Consider the following 27,832-nt stretch of genomic DNA (forward strand, 5'->3'; position numbering starts at 1 on the left):
ATAAGGTCGCGTTATGATGTGTAACTTTTTCTATTTCTATTTTCTCTTGATCAATGAAGCTGATGAATTAGTGATTACTGATGAATCACTGAATTAGCTGAGGTTGATCAAGCCTGAGCTTGTGCCCTAGCAGCACTCTCCCACAGATCCGCTCTCTTGATCCAGGGCCACCTAGAAGCTTTCTCTGCAGCCTCTGTGTTGTTATAGATGGCCCTCCTCCTCCTATCGCATGTGATGCCAAGTGCAGTGTAAGCCCTACATAGGGACTGTCCTGCAAAGCCTCTGTACTCTACCTCCACAGGCCAGCATCTTGCCTTCTAGCCTTGTCTGTGGCAATCGCTGACTTGGCCCTCATACTTCTCCCTCTTCCACTCAAAGGCCTCTTCCATATGGTCTTCCCATGGCACGGTAAGTTGCAGTGTGACAACATTCTTTGTTGCCTCTGACTCCAGAATGATATCAGATCTAAGGGTGGTCTTAGTGTGCCTTTGGAAAGCAGCCAGTGCCTTTGGACAGCAGCTCAAGATATGCTTGAGGGTCCCCTTTCTCTGGCATAGAGAGCACACTGGCGTAGCCGCCCTGCCCCAGCAGTGCAGGTTGGACAGGCTGAGAAGGACATCATAGACAGCCTGGACGAAGAACCTGATGCAATGTGGCTCTGCCCACCAAAGGTCAGTCCACCAGATCTTCCTCTCCACAGCTTGCGCCATCTAGTCCAGGTGCCTTGCTGTATCATTCCCACTGCTCTGCTGGACCTCTCCTCCTCAACAGCTGCTCTCACCTCATCCTGGACAAGTCATCTCTGCTCCTTTCCCTGAGCCTTGTCATACCGGGGGGTTGCGACGGTTCCTTGTCCAGCCCTTCCTCTAGCCACTGCTCCCACCAGGTCTCCATGGCGTAGCCGTGCCTCTGCCCGCTCCACTGCAGCCTCCGCTCTCCACTTCCTGCTGGTCTTGATTGCCACCCCTTTGCCAGAGACTTTAGGGTCACTGGACTCTCAGAGCTGCATCACCTCCCTTGTATGCAAGACCTTGAACTCCTTCTTGATGGATTTCACAGGGAGCCTCAGTTTGTAGGTGTTTCCATAGAGGGCGATGCTGCTCAAGCTCCTCGGTAGACCTAGCCATCTCCTCAGGTAGCAGCTAACTTTCCTTTCCAGGTTTGAGATGATGGAGATTGAGAATTGGTAGAGAAGCAGATGCCACAGGATCCTTTGCAAAATCCTGTGCTGGTAGCTTCACACCTTGAATTTTCCGTGAAGACCTGTCCTGTTGACATCTTTAAGCTACTCCTCCAGCTCCTCGTAGGTGTTCCTAATACATGCTTTATCCCTGAGGCTGCTGTCGAAGATCTTCCCCAGGCTTTTCACAGGCTTCTCAGAGATGGTAGGGATTGGTGTTTCTGAGAAGAAGAACCAGATCTTCTCCACTACTCTTGAATGGCTTGAATGACATCCTGACCCATCCCATCAGTCTCTCCAGCCCCTTCGGGATCCATCTGCCTACAGGCACCGACTCAGTGGTCGCTGTTAAGTCGTCCAAGAAGGCACGGATGGTTTGCAGATCCTGGACTTGGACTTGGGGCCTCTGCACTCTGGTTCAGCAGATTTCACCAGCATGTTCATTGCCAGAGCAAACAGGATCACTGAGATGGTGCAGCCTGTGATGATTCCCACCTCCAATCTTTGCCACTCAGATGAAACTGACCCTGCTGAGACTCTCAGGCTGAAATCACTGTAGTAATCCTTGATGAGGTCCCTTACTGAGGCTGGAACATGGTGCCTCTCCAGCGTCTCTGATACCAGCTTCTGGGGCATTGAGCCATAGGCGTTGACTAGGTCTAACCACAGCACCACCAGATCACCCCTGTTCTCCTTAGCTTCTCTGAGGAGCAGTGTGAGTGTTTTGCTACCTCTGACAGTATGCTTCAGTGATCCTCTTCTTCCTCTTTCAGCCTTGCTAGATTCAGGGGTGGCAGGGAATTTCATTAGCGGCTCCCTGGCTTGGACTCTCCATATTCCCCTGCATCGCCTGGCCACTCTCGTGTCTGTCCACGCCCTCAATGGTCTCCCAGTGGGAAACAGCATGGTTACCCAAATCATTTCTCCTGTTCAACTCACCGTTGGGGCGTTCCATTAAGAGACCATCAACCTTCTAGTTCTCCCGTCATCCACCCACCCTCTCATCCTCAGACTACCTTGGCTCTAGCTTTACAATCCCAGTATCACGGACTGTGAAGGAAATCACTGTTTGGTCGCCATCTTGTCAACAACACCGTCTATGATTGCTCTGTGCATCATATCTGTCGAAAGTCGCCTGGTATCTGCACCTCCTGAGATCCCTTGTCAATATCTCAACCCACAAGGTTTTTAGTAAACAACATGCCACTTGTCTCTCTCCTCATTGCCCATGGAACTGTGGCATTGATCTTCTACCTGGTATTTCACATCCTCTGGGATGCGTTTACCCCCTCTCGGTAACTGAAACCTGCAGAATGGAAGGATACATTGAGGAGGCTCTACGGCAGGGATTCATCCACCTTTTCACTTCACCAGCTTCAGCAGTGTTCTTCTTCGTCGAAAAGAAAGACAGGGGCTTGTGCCCCTGCATTGACTACCGAGGACTTAACTCCATCACGGTGAAGTATTGGTACCCACTTCCTCTAGTTCCATCTGCTGGAGAACAACGAGGATCCTGATTTTTAACCAAATTTGATATCTGGAGTGCCTGTAATTTGAACCGTATCCGGGAGGGTGATGAGTGGACAACAGCGCTCTGCAAAACATCATGTCATTATGAGTGTTTGGTTATGCCTTTCAGTCTCATAAAGCACCCTCTGTCACACACCTTACAGGCCATGGTGAATGATATGCTGAGAGACATGCTGGGAAAGTTTGCCATTGCCTATGTAGATGACATTCTCGTCCATTCTGCCAAACTCTGAACACATCGCACACATTCGCCTGGTCTTATTGTGCCTGTAACATCATATCTGCGTGAAGGCAGAGAAGTGCGTTTTCCACCAAACCACAGTCTCCTTCCTGGGACATGTGATTGGCCTGAGGGGTTGAGGATGGAGGATAAGAAGATCAATGCTGTAACAACATGGCCGGGACCCAATGCCATAAAAGTACTCCAGCACTTTTTGGATTTTGCAAACTTCTACCATTGTTTCATTCAAGGATTCAGCTCAGTGGCTGCCCCCCTCTTGGCCTTTCTTAAGGGACTACCTAGAAAGCTTAACTGAAACGACACTACCAGGGCTGCCTTTCATCTGTTAAAGAAGCGTTTCACCTCAGCTCCTATTTCAAAAATGCCTGACATGCAGAAACACAGAACCATCTCCTTTTTGTTTGTTACTCGCCTGCTCCAGCTTTATTTTTCTATCTACAATTTGATTAATAAACCCTGCGTCTCCACACCTGTGTCCTGTCTGTTGATGACTCTGTGACACTAAGAAGGTATTGCTTGGATGTTATCTCTTAATAATTGGAACTACGAGTATTTCCTTTTATGTACATGTTTCATTAATGGAATAAAAATGCTGAAACAACTGTGTAAATACACACATAGAGATAAATAACCTGAACTGTCAGGATAAACTTAGGACTCAGATGCGGACTCGTCGATGAATTATCTTGGGAGATTTATTGTGCCACGCAACAGTCTTTCAATACGCTTGACAGAGAGCAGAATCCAAAAGAAAAGCAGATATCATACCAAAATGCAGTCAGAGGCAGGTGAACAATCCAAACCAGCAAACAAAGGCAAATTCCAGGGACAGACAGAAGGTTCAAAAAAGAGGTGCAGGGCAAGACAGGAAAGCAGAAGAAGCAAAATCCAACCGGCGAAAACAGTCAAAAACAGGCAGAGGTCAAAAACAAAAGGCAATATCAGAGTAACAAAAGGGTTAGCACAACACACTGGGAAAAGCGGTATGAACTGACAAACAAAGGCTTGAACAGGCAGGGTTTAAATAGACAGACTAATACAACTCCAATGAGCAACAGGTGAGCACAATGACACAATAAGTGAGGGGCGGGGCCAGAGCACATGGAAAGCAAAAATAAACAAAAGCACATGACAACCAAAAAACCAAAAAACAAATGACAGCCAACACCAGAAATGACCAGCAGGGGCACAACAGAGAAAACAGTGCAAGCAGGAACCCTGACACTGAACACTATACATGTTTAGTTATTATATAAAAACTGATGTTAACTACACTGAATAGTTCAAATGAGGAAAAACTGTTAAGAGGACTTGTGACTCTTTTCTCTATTGTTTATGTGCTGTGCTGTGTTAAATGGAACAGCAGGACACCAACATGTATATATTTGTTTAAAGTTCTTTATTCTGATTACTGGGTCTACTGGTTGAGCCCAGTGGTCGAAAGGAGAAAGGCGTTTCCTTTTTTTTAGGTAACTGAATCTATTTAATTACTTATTTATTTATTTACAACCCAACGGGCTAATATCACTGGTTACGTCTCACCAAAGAGAGTACGATTTCAACCAAATAAAACACGGTAGTGGATTTATGCTAAAAAAAACCCCAAAAAAACAACAAAACAAATCCAAACAACGTCAATTTCACCTTAACAACTCAACTGTAAATGGTTACTTTTCTTCACTTCTTATTATCATACTCACTGTGCACACGTGCTAAAGATGACCTGGCCAAAGAACACTCTTTCACCCTTACTTAAGCGGTAACGATCTACACAGATTAACAGTATGACATTATGAACACCGACATAACAGAACCCGTCACATTTCTCTGAAACGGTTTAAAACAACACAACTAAACACTGTTAGAAGCAAACTCATTCCACATACCCAAACTCCTGGACCAGTGCAATCTACATACATTGAGATCTATATGTGGTTTTCACAAAGGATATGTGCCATCAGACTCCGAACACAGGTTGCAAATTTTTTTCCAAAGACGTGGCGCATAGGAAAACACATCACAATTCGCGCCTCTCAGTTAAAGGGGCCGCACTTATTTTCTATGGGACGCTACCTAAACGCGCTCTGTCTTATCACTTGGCTACATTTACAGATCAATAAACGAAGACGTTGGACATCTGTGAGGCCTAGCTGAATACTTTGACTGCCACCAGACCTCTCTGGTCTCTTAGTGAGGTGTAGTGGTAAAATACGATCACAGGTATATATTTTGTTAAGTGAATGTGAATGGAATGTGTGGATATACTTTTCATCTTGTGTTACACTTCTCTCACTCAAACACTGGTTTATCAACCAAGCTCTCACACACCTGCCCCACAGTTTTAGAGCGCTCTCATTATCTATGGGCGTCAAGGCCGAAGGCCCTTGGCTGCACGGATATCTGTGTGTGTGTGAGACCTTGTTGTGAGTCTTTTCACCATCGAGACTCTGTCTGGATGCCTCTGATGACCTCCTCTCTGCTTTTGCTGTATACGCTACCTTTTACTCAATAAAGACAAAAAAGCTACCTTAAGTCATCGTCATGCCTGTTTATTATTTTCAACACTTTTAAAAAACATTGATGCCCAACACATCACACACACACGCACACACACACACACACACACACACACACACAACAAAATCACAATAACAACAATCAATAAATATTCAACTTGCACTCAGTCCGTGTTATGTGGTGAATGTGTATGTTTGTGCGGTGAATGTATATGAACAGTTCGTGCCTGCAAACAGTCCATATGTGACGGAGAGTTGATCCATCACAGGACTCTTCTGGCTTTGAATGATTCAGCCCTCTGTCAGCAGATATTTCACGTATACTACATGGAAACTCAATACCATTTTCTGATTTTTGCCAATAAAAATGGACAACAGAAACAGTAATCTTTGAACTACATCCCTTGAGAGTTACTTCTCAGATTAACATGGTTCTGCCTCACAGGTTATCAGCTTGACGTAATACTGATTACTGATTATTAATTTATTTTTTAAGGATGTGGGCGTTTCCTTTAGATGAACTGCAAAAGTATAAAAAGAGTACTGGGAAAGAGGTTTAGGTAATAGTTAAGGTCAGATAAGGTCATCAGAGAAAGACAGGTTTTCTGTAAAAATATGCTTGTGTGTTTAGGTAAGACAAATGATTACTTTTGAGTACAGACTAAATTAATTTTAAGTTTATGAGGGAGCACTTGTATTTGTACATATTTCTGTAATACTACAGATTTTAGTGATTTATTCTATTTTTGAAGACAGGGAATTTTCAGTCCTGCCTTATTCTACCTCATTTCTAAAGCGAGAGCAAAAGTAACCTTAGAAGGTTTATTCATTCATCGGTGTTTAGTTTCAGTTGACAGGTATTGGGCTATTTGTCAGCCTTTGCAATATAGGACAAAAGTGACAACAGTCAGGGTGACTGTCTATATTGTCATAATCTGGTTGATCTCATTTGTTTTTAGTTTTGGGATTGTGCTCACGGATTTGAATTCAATGGGTCTAGAGATGCTGACAAATCCTTGTGCTGGTAGCTGTATATTGGTTAGTAACAAAGAGTGGGGCATTATTGCTTCTCTAGTCACATTCTTCATTCCAGGAATCATAATGATCTGTCTGTATGTTAAGATCTTTCACGTTGCCAGAAAACATGCCAGGGTTATGAATGAGAGGCTAGCTACAGTGACTTGTAATGAGTTAAAGAACCAAGTATCAGAGCAGAGAGAGAGGAAGGCAGCTAAAACATTGGCGTTGGTAGTCATTGTGTTCATTCTCTGTTGGGTCCCCTTTTTCATCACCACTGTTATCGACCCATTTCTGAACTTCCTGACACCTGCTGATATTTTTGATGCTCTTATGTGGTTTGCTTACTGTAACTCTGTATGTAATCCTGTCATCTATGCTTTCTTTTATCCAAATTTTCGGAAAGCATTCAAAAGTATTATGGCAAAAATGTTTGGCCTGAAGAATGCTTCACATGTTCTACAGGCTTGATCATCACATTTTCAACATTGCTGAACAAAAAAAAAATGTTCTGTTACTTCTGAAGAAATGATTAAAACTTCATTGGTAATATGTTAGCTTAAACCTCTACAAAAGAAGAGAGAATAGTCTTGTTAGAGCAAAAACAGTAGGTGAAGCCAAAATGATGAAGTTCTGTTTTGTCTCTCAGTATGTCTATCAGGACTGCAAGGGGTTCAAAGAGGGAGAGAGACGGAGCATTACTTACTCTGCACTGTAACAGAGACAGCATTCAAGCTGACAAAAACAACAAAAACAATGGCAAATAAACAATCAGAATGACCACACACAAATCAGAATACACCCACATAGGAGATGCATTTCATACATCTTCTTTACACATTTTATTCAATTGACCAGGCCTGTTTTGAAATTTCCCTGACTCATTGTTTCACTAATTGATTCTCTGATTGTCTTGTATTGACTTACAGTAAGACACAACTCATTTTCTTGCTACCCAAATAAAACTAAACTGATAGTTATCTTTAATCTGCATAAATTTCTGACTAGCAGAACTGCTTATCTATTACTTTCACTCTCAAATCATCATAAATTATTGCACACATTTGAACAGTTACTGTATGCACAAAATATAAAGCTTTTACGAACCAAATACCGCTGTCACTGACATTACATTACTAGTGTGCAGATATCATAGCCTCTTTTTTTGTATATGTACCACTGTGCATGTTTTTATGCATCATTTAGTACTCATCGTTTAGTGAGTTTGCATCTCCAGTAAGCCCAATGAAACACATAATTGCTTATAATATTTTGGTGTATAGTACAGTAACATAATAGATAGCAATAATAATAATAATAATAATAATAATAATAATAATAATAATAATAATAATAATAACAACTAGAGGATGGAAGGTACTGCAATGCTTCCCAGCATGCAAAGTTAATCAAACAGTATGAACAGAAACTGTTTCTTTGCGTGACAAGATACCATAAATCCCTTCAAGTTGTTCAGTCATTTTAAACACACATGTATGTGATGCATTATTTTGACACTGATAGTCACGTCACGATCAGTTGAATTAAAGCTTCGTTTTTAAATGATGCTTAAGATAACAAGATACCATAATTCCATTATCACTTTCATTGTTAAGACATCTTAATCAGTGATTTTCCATCAATGACATATGTTTGTATGCAATGCGTTAGCTATCTAGGCTATATACTGACATAATTACTTCATGATTAGTTCAAACAGAACTTGGTTTAAATTCGAGATCCTAATGTATCTCAAATGCTTGTTTGCAATACACAAAAGATTGAGAACATAAGGAAAAAGCACTGCAAAGTTGAACGTAACTTTAAAGTGTAGTAGCATTATGTTGTTGGGAGGAAGATGGTTGTTGGGACTGTGGGATCTAGCTGAATATTTTTGTTATTACAGAGTGTTCCCAGTGTCAGGGTAATGGTAAAATATGATCACATCCCAATATGCCTAATGAGCAGATTCACCATATGTGGATGTTATGTCTAAAATGTTCGTTTCCCTGTTCTGTGCATCCTTCTACATAAGATATTTTATTTTTTCCTGTGATCTTAGGTGAGCTCACTCTTCAGTTTGCAGTGCAAGTTTGGGAGTTCCCGTTATCTATAGCCTCCAAGGTCAAAAGCCCTTGGCTGCACTGGTATAGCTGTGTGTGAGAGACACCATTCTCTCTAGTCTTCCAACAGCAAGACTCAGCCTGGTGCCTTTGATGACCTCCTCTCTGCTTTTTGCTGTGTATTCCATCTTTTTAATTCAAAAAAGACAACAAACTACCTCAAGCCATCATCATTCCTGTTTATTAACATTTAAAACATCAATGCCCAACAGGACATATAGATAATGTGGCTGTTGGAAATAGTACAAGAAAATGCAGGGCATTTTGTTGTGTTGTAAGGGTTGAAGGTTGTTTTGTTCTAAGTACTCAAGGATTGTGGGTGTGGACACTTTGTACATGTGTTTTGTACTGCGTTTTAGTTGTTCAGTGATTTTGAACAGCAGATTTCAATGACACACATGCGTATGTAATGTGTTATTTTGACGCTGATAGTCACGTCATGATTAGTTGAAATAAAGCTTAGTTTTTAAATGATACGTAAAATAACAAGACACCATAATTCCATTATAGCTTTCATTGTTGAGGCATCGTAATCAGTGAGGATATAATGTGATAGCCTACTGTAAAATTTGCTATGCAACGCATATTCAGGAGAAGATTATACTCGTTTGTAAAGTTCACTTTAATTAAATAAGTCTCTCAGTTGCAGACAGAAGTTGAGAATCACAGCCAAAGAAATTTATTTCTAGAGGTGGTCAGGTCATCCACCATGTTTAGCTGTCTGCTTCTGGATATCTGTTCCAGAAGATATCTGGATATCTGCTTCGCCCCTCACATCTGTAAACTTTATGACATAATCGCTTATACATAAGGCAGAAACCTAGTGAATTTGGTGTAGATAGCGCTTACTGTTTTGGAGTTGTAGCCGTGGGAAGTACGTAAAATTATGAATTCATGGCACGGGTGAGCTTTTGATCCAGGTCACTCTGAAATTATAGCAGATATGCATAAACCCGGTGCAACTGGATTAATAGACCCCTAGGGCTACGGGACTAAGTTTGACATTCCACACACATACGGCCTGGGATGCTTAGGTCTTTGAAATGTATCTTCAAAAATGAGTTTTTTTGTCAATATTTTGTCTCCAACCTAGTATTAAGCTCACAGCAAAAACTCAGCCATGGATAGCTCTGCCTACTCAGCTTTCAGATGTTGCAATCTGTGACCCTTCTGGTGCTATCTGGTTGACTGTTGGCTTCATGCATGTCTGTTTAGGTGTGAATACCCACAGCTATCTTTGATGCAGATGACTATGCACTCCAAAGAAGAGAGAGTTACCGACAGGAAACTGAATTTTTTTTTAAATTTTGTCTTAACAAGAACAGACTGTAGACAGAGAGTTTTTTTTTTATTTTCACATGCATAGACTCGTCAAAAAGATGTAGTCTATTTTTCAAAATGCAGCATAGGCCTACTACCAGGAATACTTTGAGATCTGCAAAGTGAATATGAGTACTCTTTCAAAATATGAAATAATTCTGTGATAGACTATTTTTGCTAATTCTCGCCAGTTAGAAAGTTGACTCTTTCCGGATCTTAGTGTCACTTAACAATTTACCGTTTAAAATAGGTTATTAATCTTTCCGACCACAGTCGGAAGGCTACTGCATACAGTTTAACATGAAAAGAAAACAAAACAAATAGCGTAGTTTCGCTCAAAACTCAAGTTGGAAGGCTAGATTGCTTATTTTTTAGAGACTTAAAAACAAATACAAATTCTTTCAGTGTATAATCTTGAGAAGAGTACAAATTTTCTAGTATGCTTTAGGCTACTATTACAAAATAACTCCGCTCTCGGGATCTTTCACCGTCGGACTTCCACCTCGCAGCACAACCACACTACTTCGGGCATTAACCCCAAAACCAAATGTTTCTAACCTTGCTTAGAACATTTAATTATTTCCAGACTTTTAGTTGGAAGACGAAGCTCACTTAACAACTTACAATACCAGTATACTTCTTAACTCTCTCATAAAGAACAATAATTATGCAGCATTGAATTCTGTTCCAGAGCTGACAGCAACCGTATTTATGGGGAAACGACATCTATCTATCTATCTATCTATCTATCTATCTATCTATCTATCTATCTATCTATCTATCTATCTATATCTATATATCTTTACGTAGCCTAGACTTCAGTACCTCGGCCTATCTTTTTATAGCCCTTACAAATAGTGTTTACCAAAATTTCACTGTTAGTTACATGCATGTATATCTAATGGCCTGTTTACTTATAAAATAGCTAGGTTCTTCAAGAGGGGTGGTACGTTTTTTACCGAGTTAAGATCTTTGAGATGTTAATGGGCCCACCAACTCTTGTCTTGACGATCTCTGACTTGAAAGTTCAACTGGAAAATCTCTGCGATTCTTCTGCTTAATTATTCTTCGTCGTAGTTGTGTTGGAGAGTTTCTCTCGTACCAATCCCTCCTGGCTGGCTAGCCAGTTGTTGGATTTTCTTTTGATTTTACAAGTAAATGAATCGGACCAAAAGCACACTTGGAGAAAAGCTTTATTTGGTGGTGATGGAATCTGGCAGTGTGTCTGACTGCAAAGCTTAACTCAGAGAACTATTACCATGATCAGCCTTTTATACCATGCAACAAATGCCAACAGACAATAGGTTTACAATGTTGCATAATGCAAATCAGAATCTTGGTGCTAATGCTAAAGACCCCTTTTGTCTGTGGTGGTTTCCATTTGCCCATTACCAGTTGTTATTTGCTTAATCAATTGTTCTTGGCTCCAACTGTAATGTGGCCAGAGGTGTGAAGCTTTCTTTGTAACTATTGTAATAAGACCATCAGGTTAAACAGTTCTCTTATTCTGAGCCATGTCTGTTCAGATGTTACTATAATCTTTCATGTCTCAGCGCCTGGTAAAACAACTGAAGCTTTATGCTCCTATAGCCACTCAGTGCACGCTTCTGCAGTATTACCATGACCACCAAATGGCTGGACACTTGTAGCTGTCAAGGTCTTTGTGACACCTGTCTCAGATTCTTCTGACCAAAAAATGGCCAAAGACATCAATACATATTTTGTTTCCTGTCCAGTCTGCCAGCTCACAAAACCAAGCCTGGAAGCCTGCTGAATACAATTCTGCTTCAGAGAGCTTGAGACTACACTGGAGTGGATAGGCCCCTGCCCTATGCAACTTGTGGAAATGTATGCATACTTTTCTTTGATGACTACTTTTCCTAGTTACTTGAAGTCAACTCTGTGAAAGAAGCCGCAGCCCAGGCTGCAGACAGTAAGTTCCTCAGTGAAGTCTTTGCATGGCGTTATGCTCCCACCTAACACATCAGACAGGGGATCTCCGTTTGTTAATGATGTCTTTGAGCATGTGGTCTGAGCACAGGCTTACAACAGCCCATCACCCACACACTAACATTACAGGGTGTGTTAACAGTACACTTAAGTCAGCAATCTCTCCTTATGTTGGAAAATAAAGTATAGGCGTTAGGCCATCTATGATGGTGTATGGTCATGAACTGGAAACCCCACTTGACCTCATTACACAGTCCAGTTATATATAATGGGGGGCCAAACAGGAAATATATAAATATAAAGCTGAATATGTAAATGTAACTCTGGCTATATAAAAGACAGCCGTTTTTCTCTTTTGAATAATTTCTTTTTTTTCTTCAGAGGCTACTGAATGAGCAAGACAAGTTTAACATTGTATAGTAAAATTTACTAATGCGAATCAAAGATAATCAAGCAAATACCTTAAATAATTTAAATTTGAATGAGGTCATAATTTGGACTTCATTAAGGGGTCCTTATTTTCTTGGTATTAGGACGGCAGCATTCGCTGCTAGTAGAGGACTCACTGGTGTCATTTAGAACTTAACGTTGTCTTTATTTTCGGCTGTTGTCAGCCACAGCCACACATTACAGAACAAAATTAACTTCCTCATAGGTCATCTTTCCCCACTTAGTGCAGACACTTGAATAAATCCCCCCGCTTCAGGCAAACTGATCATACACACACGGAAGGTGGGCTTCTCCAGAAACTCCCACAAACATTCGGCGTAAGCAACAGTGCAACATTGTTTAAAACTGTTTATTTTAAACAGTTTTCCGCTTCGCATCGGGGTCCTGCATCACCCTGTCGGGGTTCATTTCGCTAAAAATCAATATTTTTCGTCAAATTATTGACTGATGTTTGATAAGTTGCTGTTTGATAAGCGGGATAATGTACAACGAGCTGGTCATTATAGCGAAATAAACCCCTGTAACTGTACATCTCGTAGCTAAACTGTGCACATCTGATAACTTTATACACAATTCCAAAGGGAATTGGTGAAGATATGGCCCAAACCGCTAGAGAAATAGTAAATGATCTCTTAACCAACTATATTCTTATAGCTCAATGGCAAGTTCACGCGTACACCAAACCACGGGGGAAGAGGTCTGCACAGTCTTTCGCCGAGGCTTTCATCCAGGGGAACATTTTCCTGCTCCTCTTTACAACCTGATACTCTTCTCCAAACTGACCCAGCGAAATATCATGCAGACCACTTCCTCTGTCTCATTTAAATTTAAATTATTTAACGTTTTTGCTTGATTATCTTTGATTGTAATGTAAAATTTTACTGATGCAAGACTTGTTTTACTCACTCAGTAGCCTATGAAGAAAAAAAAGAAAGGAAATTATTCAAACAAGAAGAACGACTGTCTTGTGATATGCCTGAGCATAAACTTACTTTCATATATTCAGAGCTACTTTTATAGATTCAGAGTAATTTTGATAAATTCAAAATTACATTTATATATTCAGGAATTTTATTTATATATTCAGAATTACAGACGACCTATGAGGAAGTTAATTGTGTTCTGTAAGGCGCGGCTGTGGCCAAGAACAGCCGAAAATAAAGACAACACGTTAAGTTCTAAACGACATCAGTGTGTCCTTTAATAGCGGCGGACGCGGCCGTCCTAATACCAAGAAAACAAGGACCCCTTAATGAAGTCCAAATTATTGCCTCATTCAAATTTAAATTATTTAAATGTTTTTGCTTGATTATCTTTGATTGTACTGTAAAATTTTACTGATGTTAATGTTAAACTTGTTTTGCTCACACAGTAGCCTATGAAGAAAAAAAATGAGAAATTATTTAAAAGATGAAAACGACTGTCTATGCCTGAGTATAAACTAACTTTTATATATTCAGAGTTACTTTTATATATTCAGAGTTACTTTCATATATTTGAAATTATATTTATATATTCAGCTTTACATTTATATATTCTGGCTTATATTTATATATTCAGAGTTACTTTTATATATTCAGAATTACATTTATATGTTTGGAATTATATTTATATATTCAGAATTACATTTATTCATTCAGGAATTACTTTTATATATCCAGAATTACTTTTATATATTCAGCTTTATATTTATATATTTCCTTTTTGGCCCCTCATACTATATATATGGAGTTGCATTTGTTGGAGCTGCAATCAACACATCTTAGTCTCCATGATATGAAATTAAGGACAAAATTCAAGCTCACTACTGAGGTGACTAATATTGTTGTCAGTATTCATAAAGAAGCTGTTAATTAATAACATATTATATATCATGTACTTTCCCATCTACACTCCAGTCACCTTTGCTGAACAGAAAGAAATGTTTAAAGTTCTCATCCAAACTGACATGCTGAGATGTAACAGTATTATTAAAGGCCTGAATACACCAATCCCAGTCCATGAAGTGACATCTACAAGCAATACAGATAATATGGATTGAGCGAGCGACAATTTTCAGGAAAATGACAAAAATATATAAAAAATGAAAGGGCTTGTGTCTTGCTCAGAAGGTATTGCTTAAATGGTACCTCTCTATGTTGGGAGTTCCCAGCATGTCCTTTTATGTACATGCTTCTTGAATTGTATAAATATGCTGAAACAACTATGTAAATACATACAGTTAAGCCCAAAATTATTCACACCCATGCCAAATGTGCATTTATAGTGAATTTTTATTTGACCATTAGGTTTTGTCTGGCTGGAAATGACATAAACAAGTGAAAAAAGATGGTAAGACATTGTGTCCTCCTTGGTCAGCATCCATGGAGACCAGCCTTGTGCAGTGTCTGCCTTGAGGTGTTGGTACCAGAATTGCTCAGATTCATCAGGATGGCCTTGGTGGTGATCCATCACACTGCCATTCTTGCCAGCGGATTGGTCACTTTTGGCTTCCTAACCCTGCCCTTTTGAGATTTTTCATAGTGTGGAACTCCTTGTACTTTTAGATTATTCTTTGCACTGTTGCCATTGGCACTTGAAAACACTTGGATATGGCTTTACACCTTTTCCCTGTCTTGTGAGCAGCCACAATTTGCATCCGAGGTCCTCACTATGTTCTTTGGTGTTAGCCATGACTTGCCATTGACTAGTAACTGACTAGGGAAGTACTGCATGAGCTGTTCTCAATGTATAGTTGATTAAGATACTCTAGAACATGGTAGAACTTACTAGGACCATTTGGAATGGTATAGGAGCTTGCATTTCCTCAGCAATTTGCAACAATTTCTAGAGGTATGAATAATTTTGGACGTGCCATTAAAAATGTAAAACAAACAAACAAACAAACAAACAAACAAACATACATAGAAATAGTTTAAATTTATCATTAACATCTGATACAATGTTTTACTGTCTTTTGTCACTTGTTTGTCATTTCCAGACAGATAAAATCTATTTATCAAATAGAAATTCACTATAGATCCAAATTTGGAATGGGTATGAATAATTTTGGGCTTAACTGTACATAAATAAAGATAGATTAAAAAAAGTAAACCTGAACACTGTACCTGTTTAGATATTATATCAATTGTTGGTGATGTTAACTAACCTGAATAATTCAAACTAAGAGAAATTATTAAGAGGGCTCTTCTGGCTCTGAATGATTTTGTCCTCTGTCAGCAGATATTTCACATATACTATACTGAAAACCAGTGTTATTTTCTGATTTTAGCCAATAAAAGTGAACAACAGAAACAATAATCTTTTAACTGCATCCCTTTTGGTTTATGCCCCAGATTAATATGGTTTTGCTTCTTGGGTTATTAGTTTGACGTAATACTGATACTGATTATTAATTTATTTTTGAAGGATGTGGGTGTTTCCTCCAGATGAGGTGCAAACTATATAAAGATTACTGGGAAAGAGGTTTAGGTAATAGCTACAGATACGTTCATCAGAGAACGGGTTTTCTGTAAGAATGTGCATGGTAAGAGGAATGATTCACTTGGTCTGTTCTCAGTAATAATAGGTTTATGAGGCAGCAGCACTGGTATTTATATCTCTTAGGTATGTTCTTATATATATGTATATATATATATATATATATATATATATATATATATGTATGTATGTATGTGTGTGTGTGTGTGTGTGTGTGTGTGTGTGTTTGGGTACGTGTGTGTGCGTGTGTATTCACATTCCCATAACTGAGGAATATGAAGACCATAGATATATTTCTTTAAATGTTAAGAACTTTGCTTGCGAAATGTAAATACTGCAGATTTGAGTAATTAATTCTATTTTTGAACACAGAGAACTTTCAGTCCTGCCTTATTCTACCTTGTCTTTACTCAAGGCGAAATTCACTTTTAAGGTTTATTCATTGGTTCACTTGATTTTTTATTTGCTATGCTTCATATTTGCAGAATGCATATAATAAGAATACATTTATCTAGCCTCAGGAGAACATCCAGATGTGCTGATGGAAAACATAAGCCTGAATCAGACTGGTGATACGGAGGGTATGTTGCTCTGTTTCCCTCACCTGCAAGGCTCCTGTCCTCGAACTCTCAGACTGTCTGTTATAAGGGTGGCCATGTACGTCTTCATGCTGACCACCATTCTAATGACTGTGTGTGGAAACCTGTTGGTCATCATCTCTATATCCCATTTCAAACAACTATACAGTCCCACCAATTTCATCATTCTCTCATTGGCTGTGGTTGATTGTTCTTTAGGTTGCTTGGTTATGCCTTTCAGTATGATCAGATCAGTTGACGGGTGCTGGTACTTGGGGAAACATTTCTGTAAAGTCCATTCCAGTTTAGACATGATGCTTTGCTCTACCTCCATAATGCACTTGTGTTTAGTTTCAGTTGACAGGTATTGGGCTATTTGTCAGCCTTTGCAATATAGGACAAAAGTGACAACAGTCAGGGTGACTGTCTATATTGTCATTATCTGGTTGATTTCATTTGTTTTTAGTTTTGGGATTGTGCTCACAGACGTGAATTCAATGGGTCTAGAGATGCTGACAAATCCTTGTGCTGGTAGCTGTATATTGGTTAGTAACAAAGAGTGGGGCATTATTGCTTCTCTAGTCACATTCTTCATTCCAGGAACCATAATGATCTGTCTGTATGTTAAGATCTTTCATGTTGCCAGAAAACATGCCAGGTTCATGAATGACAGGCTAGCTACAGTGACTTGTCACGAGTTAAAGAACCAAGGATCAGAGCAGCGAGAGAGGAGGGCTGCTAAAACACTCGCCATTGTCATGGGGGCCTTTCTGCTATGCTGGCTGCCCTTTTTCATTACCACTGTCATAGATCCTTACATTAACTTTCTGACACCTGCTGATATTTTTGATGCGCTTGTTTGGTTTGGTTACTTTAACTCCACATGTAACCCTGTTATCTATGCTTTTTTCTATCCGCATTTTCAAAAGGCATTTAAAATTATAATAGCAAAGGCCATAGGCCTCAAGACTACCTCGAATATTCTTCTGTCTTCATGATCAAATTTTCACTGTTTGTATTGTGGGGAAAATAACATATTCTATTCATTACTGTCAGAGTGTTGCTAGGTGTATTAGTCCACTGGTTCTCAATCCTGCTCCTGGGGGACCCCTGCTCTGTATGTTTTCCATCTTTCCCTGCTCTACCTACCTGACTGACCTCATCAGTGGCACTTTTGATAGGCTGAGCACACCTGATTTAATCAAGAGCATGTTATAATCACTCTAATCAGGAGTTTGCATGTTCTCCCTATGTCTGTGTGGGTTTGCTCCGGGAGCTCCGGTTTCCTCCCACAGTCCAAAGACATGCAGGTTAGGTGAATTGGAGACACTAAAAATTGCCCCTAGGTATGAATGTGTGTGTGAGTGTGTTTGTCTGTGTGTCTAGCTGGCAATGGACTGGCGACCTGTCCAGGGTGGTTCCCCACCTTTTGCCCAATGAACTCTAAGATAGGCTTCAGTACCCCCTGCAACCCTAATTAGGATAATTGGCTTTGAAAATGAGTGAGTGAGTGAGCTCTAATGTTCCAGACTAATGGTGCATTCTGACTAAAAAACCTTAAAAGGAAAAAAGGAAAAAAAAATGTATTGAAATGAAACTGAAGAAAATGTAACTTTGTTAAAAGTGCATATTTTGATGAATTACAACAGCATGTAGGGAAGCCTCATTTCTCAAATATGCACAGGACCCATATTTTTTAGCATACTTTTTAAAAATTATTTCTCAAAATATGCACAGTCATAAGTCATTCCTTTTCCAGATAAAATAGTTTCTTCACAAATGAACCATCAGGATATTGTTTAATTTAGCATGATGCAAGTTGTGCTAAACTAAATAGACATTAAACCTTGCTGGCATAGTGGTTAATTCAAAAGACCAGACATATTAGGAACAACACTGCTAACACAGTCATAGAGTATAATGTGATTTTTAATGACCGATGACTGACGTATTCAGCAAAAAAAGACAGGGAAGTTTGTCCTGTAAATCATCTAAGTAACAGTGCGAAGAATAATACGGATGATCAGGGATGACATTGTTCTTTGAAGATTGGCTTGTTCTCACATCATTCTGAGTAACTGCCATGTTTTAAGCGATAAACACTGTGGTACATCACAAATTTCAGATTTTAGCAAATAAAAGTCAGTGTAATGCTGTCATGTCTTCATCTAAGTCCCTCTCTGTTCCAGCCTATAAGTGCTCAGTGTCGCTGACTTTCTGATCACTGCAACTGGCTCATGGACTGATTATTAGGTTCACCTGTGTCCCAGTCATTGTCCTGTTATTGTCTGTGTATATTTACCCCTTGGATTCTTTCTGTCCTCTGGCAAATCTTGTGTCAACTGTGTTTTTGTGATTTCACTGAATCTTGCCAATGTTTTGAAGTGCTGATTAATGTGTTTTGAACTACTTTCTGTGTAACATTTCCAAGTCTGTCTGCCCTATTATACCCTGACTGCTGTGTTCAATCTTGTGTCACCTGTGTTCACCTTGGACTGTTTTTGACTTTGTTTATTGGACTGTGTTCTATTAAATTACCCATCCTGCACATGTGGCCAGCCTCTCCATTTTCATGACAAACACCTATCTTCACCATTCAAAATTCCATGTCACTGGTTTACTGATCACAAGTCTGACCAGTTAATCATTTAATCATGGGTCTCACCTGTTCCTTCTCATTTGTCCTAATTTTTTCTTTAAATGCTATGGTCCTTCTTTAGTTCACTGCAAAGTCCTCTCTCTCCTAAGTGCATTGCAGAGCGTTATCCTGTAACTTTTCTGTGAATTTAGATTTTTAGGCCTGTTTTTGTTCCTGTGCTCCTGTGCCTGTTCATGTAAATCTGCCTACTTGCTCTGCCTGAGTCATGTGTTTCTGCCTTTTTGTCTCCCTTACCTGAATTGTGTATTTCCCCAGTCTGTACAATAAAGAATCTTGACATGCGCATATGGTACATTTAGCCTCCTGGGACCTTCCATCCAGTCATTAAATGAAATATTTAACCGGATTATATGTCGGATTGACGTCATATTGCTTTTTTTCCATGCTATGGGTTTTTCTACCTACAATATATAAAGAATACAGAGAAATGAGCCATACAGAGAAATGAGCCATACGTACAGCTTCAAGGTTTTTTTTTTTTCCTTTTTTGACAAGGATGAATTTTCTGTAAAGATGTGATTTTGTGCCTGAGTAAGATATGGCTATAGTTTATATTTGTAATTTTATAATTATGCTCCTCCATTTTCCATTTCATAGATTATTATTATTATTATTATTATTACTACTACTACTACTATTATTACTGGTGATCATAGCACTAGAAGTAATAGTATTTAATGATGTTGATCATAAAAGTACTACACTGAGCACTATTATGATTGTCCTGTTGAAATGTTAGATGTAAGTATATTTAAATATTTGTTTTACTTGAAACATTCTCTTGAAATATTAAATACTGTTTTTAACTTTGTTTTTTTCAGGCATGGGCACTGTTGAGTCAAGTAAGGTCTTTTTAATTCTGCCTTCACTTGTAGCTAAAGGGGGAAAAAAATGAAAGGAGTTTGATTCAAAGAATCAATTCATGTTTTATTTTTTCTGATTTTAATGTACAGAATACATGTAGCACATTTGTCTTGCCTCAGGAAAAAAAAAATCACAGGAGCCTATGAAGAACATAAACCTGAATCAGACTGGTGATATGGCAGCTGTGTTATTCTGTTTCAATCACCTGCAAGACTCCTGCCCTCGAACTCTCAGATTGTCTGTCATAAGGGTGGCTATGTATGCATTTATGCTGACCACCATTCTAATGACTGTGTGTGGAAACCTTCTGGTCATAATTGCTATATCACATTTCAAACAACTACACAGTCCCACCAATTTCATCCTTCTATCCTTGGCCTTGGTTGATTGTTGTTTAGGCTGCTGTGTTATGCCTTTCAGTATGTTGAGAACAGTTGAAGGATGCTGGTACTTGGGGAAACATTTCTGTACAGTCCATTTCAGTCTAGACATTATGCTATCTACAGCATCTATACTGCACCTGTGTTTGGTTTCAGTGGACAGATACTGGGCCATCTGTCATCCTTTGCAATATAAGACAAATGTTTCTACCTTCAAGATGATCACATATATTATTGTCATCTGGTTGACTACATCTGTTTTCAGTTTTGGGCTTGTGTTCTCAGATGTAACTACAGAGAAATTGGAGACACTTGTACTACTGGATTCTTGCATTGGTAGCTGTGTTTTCATTTGTGGTAAACAATGTGGGATCACCGTTTCTCTTGTAGGTTTCTTCATTCCAGGAACTATAATGTCCTGTTTATATATTAAGATCTTTCATGTTGCTAGAAAACATGCCAGGGTCATTTCTGACAGAATGGCCGGAGTTGCTTGTCATGAATTAAAGAACAGAGTATCAGAGCAGAGAGAGAGGAAGGCTGCTAAAACGTTGGCAATAGTAATGTGTGTTTTTCTGCTATGCTGGGTCCCCTTCTTCTGTGCTTCTCTTGTTGATCCATTCTTGAACTTTGTTACACCTGTTGATGTTGTTGAGGCCCTCTTCTGGTTTGGTTACTTTAATTCTACATGCAACCCTGTAATCTATGCCTTCTTCTATCTGCACTTTCGAAAGGCATTTAAAATTATTATAGCAAAGATTTTTGGCCTCAAGATTACCTCTACTACTTTGCTCTCTTAATGATCACACTTTCACCACCTTCACACCATCTTTATCCAAAAAGAGTGAGCTAGATAAATAATCAGAAATTCTGATAAATTATGCCTCTTAGAGCTATTTGGAGACATCAGTGAGAGAGATGATTTACCAACACTTTTCCTAAGAAAACATTAAATTACAAAAACAAACAAAAGGCAAGGGAATATGAAATTAAAGCAGATAATTTGGAGATCAGAAATTACCCATGTTATTCCATTTCTGACCTTTCTCCGTAAGGTCTTTAATTAGGGGAGCACACTTAAATCTGCATAGGTGGCCTAAAATGCTATTGCTTGGGTATTTTTATGGCGATGTACACCGTGGGTGTGTAGCTCTGTTACTGTTATTTCTTCCTCTGCTTATTATTGATGATTTATTCTTGTGCTGTCATTTAGACATTTTCTCTTGTTTGATAAATAAACTAGTCAGGCATGTCAGGTATGGCAGTGGCTTGCATAAACCCACAGCAATACAAGCCTAAGTGGTACTGTAGAAGCAGTCTCAGTGTTCTGAGGTTCAAAAAAATGTTGGTGTCTCCCCTCTTACATATATCTAAAAAATGTAATCATCTTTTCATAAGACACAACTTTGTTCACAGACTCCTTTATTTCCTCTAAGCTAGCTTTGTTCCATCTATATTTTAATGAAAACAGAAAATGTTGTAGTCGTACACATTTTGTCCACCAGATTTTACACCAAATTTGGTGAATACTATTAGACTAAACTGAAAAGGTAAATTTGGCATGTTAAAAGCAGAAGGAAAAAAAAAAAAAAAAAAGAGGTAAGTAAGCGTGTCATATCAAAAAAAGGAGGTGACACGCAACTTCTCCATGTGTTATCATATTTACACAAAAATGTATGTGTATTTCATTTCCTTTTTTTCTTTTTATAACGGTGAAATAGCACTAATTTACCATTGGCTCATTATTCATCAATTTACACAAAATTCCACATAAACAGGAAGTGCTGCATAACTTCTTTATGCCTTCTCCAATCTCAATGAAACCTCATATGCATATAAAAAGACCTTCCAACTTGGTCATATACAAAGTACAGTATAAAAGCAATAGGAAATGAGATTTGCATACTGAAGAGTACATTGATTTAGACTTAACTTGAGCTATCTGGCCATATACTCATTGAGATGATTTAGTGCCTATTTAAGGAAAATGTGTCAAGTCAATGTATCTGTCTGCTGTTAAATGAAAATGTTTACACTCTATCCAAGTACATAACTGCTATCATCATAACACATGTATCATCTGAGCACACCCTTATATCCACCAGTAAATTGCATCAAACTTTGCTGTTATGACCCTTAACAACTAGCTAAATGTGACACTTTCATTGTATTCAAAATATTAAATGTTTATTTAAATAAGATATTTTATTTTTGTTCAGAATATATGTACATTTTGTAAATAATTTGAACTTGATTAAATAATTTGAGCTTCAGAGCAATGGGAAGAGCCACTGAAGGGATCCATCTGTGGCATGTGTTTTATGCAAGCAAAACAGCTGGTATATGCGGGTCTTGGACAAACGCAGGTGAAATAACTTTTCCCCCCAAATTGGTTGACAAGACTGGGTGCAATCGCAAGTTAGACATTTGTTAACCTTTAGTGTTCCTTAGTAGTTAAAGTTGCAGTTGTGTAAACTCTCTCCTGCTTTTTCACCCTTCCTTATCTCTTTCTATCATTCTCACTCAGCCTCTCTATCCCCATTACCTTTGATCCCAGTTCTCTCTTTATGGCCCAGGCCTCCCTGCGTTCAACACCAATGCACACTCAAACAGAAACCCCTCACTGTAACACCTAAAAGACACCAGACTTGATGTTTTAGTGCAGCAACCCTGAGATCATTTGGTCAAATTCTAATAACGTTTAACTGTGAGGGCGACTAGATCACCTCGGGAGGTTAGTTTCCCTCTGAGAACGGAATTCGGACCATGCCACAGACACCATCTGCATTGCTCTACTCAGTCACAAACTATGTAAGACAAAAGAAAAAGTCATATGGTTAGTTATCAAATAAGTATGCATATCGAGCCATAGCCATCCCCATAGTCATAAAAGCGTGGTAGGACTTAAAAATAACCAGGAGCCAAGTCACGAGCAGCTAATTTTATGACCATCGGTGTAACTTTGCTGTTTTTAATGATAAAGAAACCATATTTGGTCTTGTTCCGAAGCATAAAATGTGGCAGATACGAGAAGCCAATGTAATTTTACTATACTTTAATGGGAAAAAGTTACGTAATTTTTTTTTTCAACTGAGCTCAAATTAATACTTTCTAAATTCCAAGGAGTGTCTCCTCCCTTCAGGCCGAGACACCCCCCAAAAGGATAGTAGCAGCCCACATCTGCAAATCAGATAAAATGCCAGACTCCCTGCTATCCTACAGTTCAGCTACGCTACAGTTCAGCTTTCCGTTCCAACACGCTAGTTGAGCTTAGCGTCAGTTCAGCTCTGGTTCTGTCAGCTGTAATGTACTCTGTCCATTCTAATCTGCTTGTCTCCCCGGAGAATCAGCCCAGCCTCATCACTACAGAAGATCCGTGGCGCTAAAAGACTTTCCTGGCACCGACACGAAGTCTCGCTCACGGTCTCCTACTGCCAACCTCGGTAACTCCAGTCTCTCATACCTGAACATGGCTGGGCCTGCTCTTCTTCTTACTCATCCCTTTTCTCTCCTTCCTCATACTCACGTAGTTGTTCATTTATACATACTATAGGTAACGAGGATATTGTTATTGTTTACCATTAGTTGTTTGTCTTCTTGTGAGTAGTTCAGATGCTGTTGTCTGTGTGTATGTGTGTGTGTGTGTGTGTATAGCAGATGTGCCTAAATTCTGTACCGTTTGAATTTGATGGTTTTAATAAACGTGTACGTTCGCATTCCTACTCTTTGAGTATGTGATAAATTATTTCCAAGCTACGCTGGGCAGCCGTGGTGTAAAGGGTAGAGAACCGGGCTTGTGACTGGAGGGTTGCCGGTTCGATTCCCAGGCCCAACATCCACAGCTGTGTGCCCTTGAGCAAGGCACTTAACCCAATGCTCCCCGGGCGCTCACCAAGGAGGCTGCCCACTGCTCCCGCGTCTGGTGTGTGTTCACTACTGGTGTGTTGGATGGGTTAAATGCAGAGGACAAATTCACTGCTCGCTGTTCACAGTGTGTGTGTGCAATCACTGAAACTTAACTTACTGAATGTGGTGATCCAGGAACTTTGTTAGCTAGAAGTATTGAATTCGAAGAGTATTATTGTACCTGCTACTTTAATGCTGTTATTTATTATAAGTACAGCTAATGAAGAGCTATTCTGAATAATTTCAAGGTTCAGTGTTCAGAGCGCTAAGCTATAAATGGAGTTTTTCAGAGTATCTGTTTTCACTGGGCTCAGGTTTCGAAATAAGGTTATGGTTACAGCTAAGTGATATTAGTATTAAGTCTAATATTCACAGTGAACTATTAACCAGATTTTCCTCATACCATTGGCACGACAAAATAAAACATAGAACAAAAGACTTCTGGGAACTTACAGGACCGCAGATTCAGGCTACCAAACTGTTATACGAATAAACCAATGTAACATAAAACAATACAGTTCCACACAAGGAACCAAAGGCTAAATTAGGAGTACTTATACAGACCAGGCAAGACTAAACTATCAAGACACAGAACTGACAGGTTGAACTAAGGAAACCAAGAAATAACACATCTTAACAAAACTACCCACTAGAAGGGGAAAGAGAGAACCAGGGCTTGATAAGTATTTTATAAATTGTTAATTTTCTGAAAATATAAATGTCAACAAAACTTTAATGTATTTCATCATCTTTTTCAATATTTTCTGTCAGAAGCTAACAAATTTACCTGGGGACTGACATCACAGTTGCTTGAAAAATATTTAAATATTGATCAGATTTTAAGTACTGTCAGAGCGTGCAAAGGAGGCTGGATGCATGTGCAGGTCCAGTGTACTCTTTATGTGAATCAAACATAACAAGGTTTACAAAACTCATGGAAAGCAGGGTCAGGAACTCAGATTGGCACTGTTGGGTCGGTGGCCGCTGCGGCAGCTCCGGTCAGACTTGTTTTATTTTTTTTTCCATAGTTTTTGCAATTTCTTATGCGCCTTTTACAACTGCACTGACTAGTTACGATTGGTACACCCTTCTCAACACTGGATAAGGTTGACCCACCTGGTGATTCAAAGTTTGGACACCCCAAAGTGGCCGGAGGAAATCCTTAGGAACGCCGGCCAAAACAACAACAACAATGGAGTCGCGTCTCCAGGGAAGCGAAGGAGAAAACACAGAGGGAAGTCAGCGGGAGTTCGGAACAGACTGAGGTTGCGGGCACTTCGCCCTCCTCTGCCCAGTATCCTGCTTGCGAATGTACAGTCTCTGGAAAACAAGCTGGACAACATCAAGGCATGTATCCGATTCCAAAGAGACATGAGGGACTGCAATATCCTTTGTTTCACTGAAACATGGCTGTCCCCCTCAGTGCCAGACAGATTCATACAGACGACAGACTCCTTCACCGTCTGGCGCATGGACAGAACAGTCTGGTAAATCCCAGGGAGGTGGGACCTGCTTTATAACCAACAACAACTGGTGTGATCCCAGGAATGTTAGTCATTTCACACTTCTGTTCGCCCCATCTTGAACACTTAACCATAAACTGTTGTCCCTTCTACCTTCCCCGGGAGTTCACCTCAGTGATTGTCATGGCTCTTTACTTCCCACCGCAAGCTGATACGGACATAGCTCTATCAGACCTTCATGATGTGCTTAACAGTCACCTTTCTAAACAGCCAGATGCAGCCCTCATAGTGGCCAGTGACTTTAACAAGGCAAACTTGAAACACACCATGTTAGACCTCCACCAACACATCTCATGTCCCACCAGAGGAGAAAATACCCTGGACCATTGCTACACTCAGTTCAAGGGAGCTTACAAAGCAAAACTCTCTCCTCACTCATTATCTGAGCCGCTTATCCTGATTAGGGTCACAGGGGGTGCTGTAGCCTATCCCAGCACTCAGAGCGAAAGGCAGGGAAACACCCTGGACAGGTCGCCTGTCCATCGCAGGGTAGACACAGACAAAACACACACACACACACACACACACACACACACACACACATTCATACCTAGGGGCAATTTAGTGTCTCCAATTCACCTAACCTGCATGTCTTTGGACTGTGGGAGAAAACCGGAGCTCCCAGAGGAAACCCACACAGACACGGGGAGATCATGCAAACTCCACACAGAAAGGACCCTGGCCACCATTTTCCTGTCACTGGAATATAAACAAAGACTGGTTCAGGAGGCTCCAATGACGAGGAAAGTCAGGCGCTGGACCACCCGATCAGAAGACATGCTACGAGACGCATTAGCGGATGCAGACTGGGACACGTTCCACTCCTCCTCCGACAACGTCAACGAATTTGCGGAAGTAGTGACGTGCTTTATAGCGGTAAACAGCAGGCTAAGAGAGGGGTACTTTTAGTTGGGCGCCAGACGCCCGCTAGGAGCGTCACAGAGAGAGAAGAAGAAGAAGAAAAATAAAAAAATTAAAGAAGAATAGTAGAGTCTACTCGAAGCCTCATTCACCCCTATCAGACCGCATAGGCATCTAGTAGGGCCTAGATTCACCTGCAGCCTGGCACAGCTAGCTCTATTCTCAGGGCAGTCAGACAATATTTCAAAAGAACATGAAACCAAAATAGGGACCATCCAACACCTATGACCGGTGAATATATTTACAGCAGTTAACATCCAGAGAGACAATGGGTATTGCACAATAACCAACAGAAAAAAAATAAAAAACAAAACTCAATGGCAGCACACAACACAAAACGCTGAACGTCCACACAGAACACAATACATAACTTACAATTTTGGTCACAAATATTCACAAATCTTCACTTATGTACATAAGAGGGTTCGTTTCCCATTTAGAGATAATTGAGAGGAGGAAAAACAATCAAACAAACAAAAAAAAAAACGACCTCTGCAATGTTCGTCCCTCCTAACAGGACTCTCCGTGATGAATGTAAGGTGGCCAACCATTCACACGGAGTGTAGCAGAACAACAGATAGAGAGTGGGAAAACCGAGGCTAGTCACCTGGGGAAAGTAGGGGGAACGCCGGCAGGAAGAGGGAGGCGGCAGAGCAGCAAATCCATGTGGAGTCCAACCACTACGTGTCCATGATTGTAATCCGATTTAGTATTAAGAAAGAAAGCTGTCCGAAAACGAAGCTGCGCGTACTGAACAGTCGACTAATAAAAGTAAACGGTCAGTGTAAATAACCTTTCACTGAGTTTTACAGTTATTTTTGTATCTCCTTTTTTATGTTTATATCTATTGATTTACGAATTCTGGAAAAATGGAAAACGCGCTTTTATTTTGAAATTCAGTTGCGCTATCTAGTGTACATTCGCAATCGTTAATAGTAGCGGCGGTAAAACGGAGTTATTACGGATAAGGTGTTGGTTGTTTTCTTTGCATTCTAATGTTTAGCACCCGGCTGAGGGGCACAAGGTTAGTGAGTCTGTGTTTGTTTGGTTGTTTTGTGTAAGAGTATATTTTATGTTTGAAAACAATGCAGATATATCGTTTTGTGCTCCCCTCTTTTGGTCCCGTTAAAACAAATGCGATGTAGTTTAATTTAAGCAATTTAGCGTACATTGTTTGATTTTACCGTTTATAAT

General features: G+C 39.8%; 2 protein-coding genes and 1 pseudogene across 2 annotated transcripts; 2 read left to right on the top strand and 1 right to left on the bottom strand.

The window, feature by feature from the left end:
- Nucleotides 1-317: 317 nt before the first annotated feature.
- The window catches only part of LOC115819351 (uncharacterized), a 91,206-nt pseudogene continuing 63,691 nt past the window's right edge, over nucleotides 318-27,832 (bottom strand).
- Nucleotides 16,349-17,383, top strand: LOC115818298 (trace amine-associated receptor 4-like). The gene has a single exon (XM_030781646.1). It carries the CDS (start codon nucleotides 16,349-16,351, stop codon nucleotides 17,381-17,383), a length of 1,035 nt encoding a protein of 344 aa, XP_030637506.1.
- Nucleotides 20,051-21,088, top strand: LOC115818299 (trace amine-associated receptor 4-like). The gene has a single exon (XM_030781647.1). The coding sequence runs from the start codon at nucleotides 20,051-20,053 to the stop codon at nucleotides 21,086-21,088; it is 1,038 nt and encodes a 345-aa protein (XP_030637507.1).

This window comes from Chanos chanos, chromosome 8 (assembly GCF_902362185.1).
Source record: "Chanos chanos chromosome 8, fChaCha1.1, whole genome shotgun sequence".
Classification (NCBI taxonomy): Eukaryota; Metazoa; Chordata; class Actinopteri; order Gonorynchiformes; family Chanidae; genus Chanos; species Chanos chanos.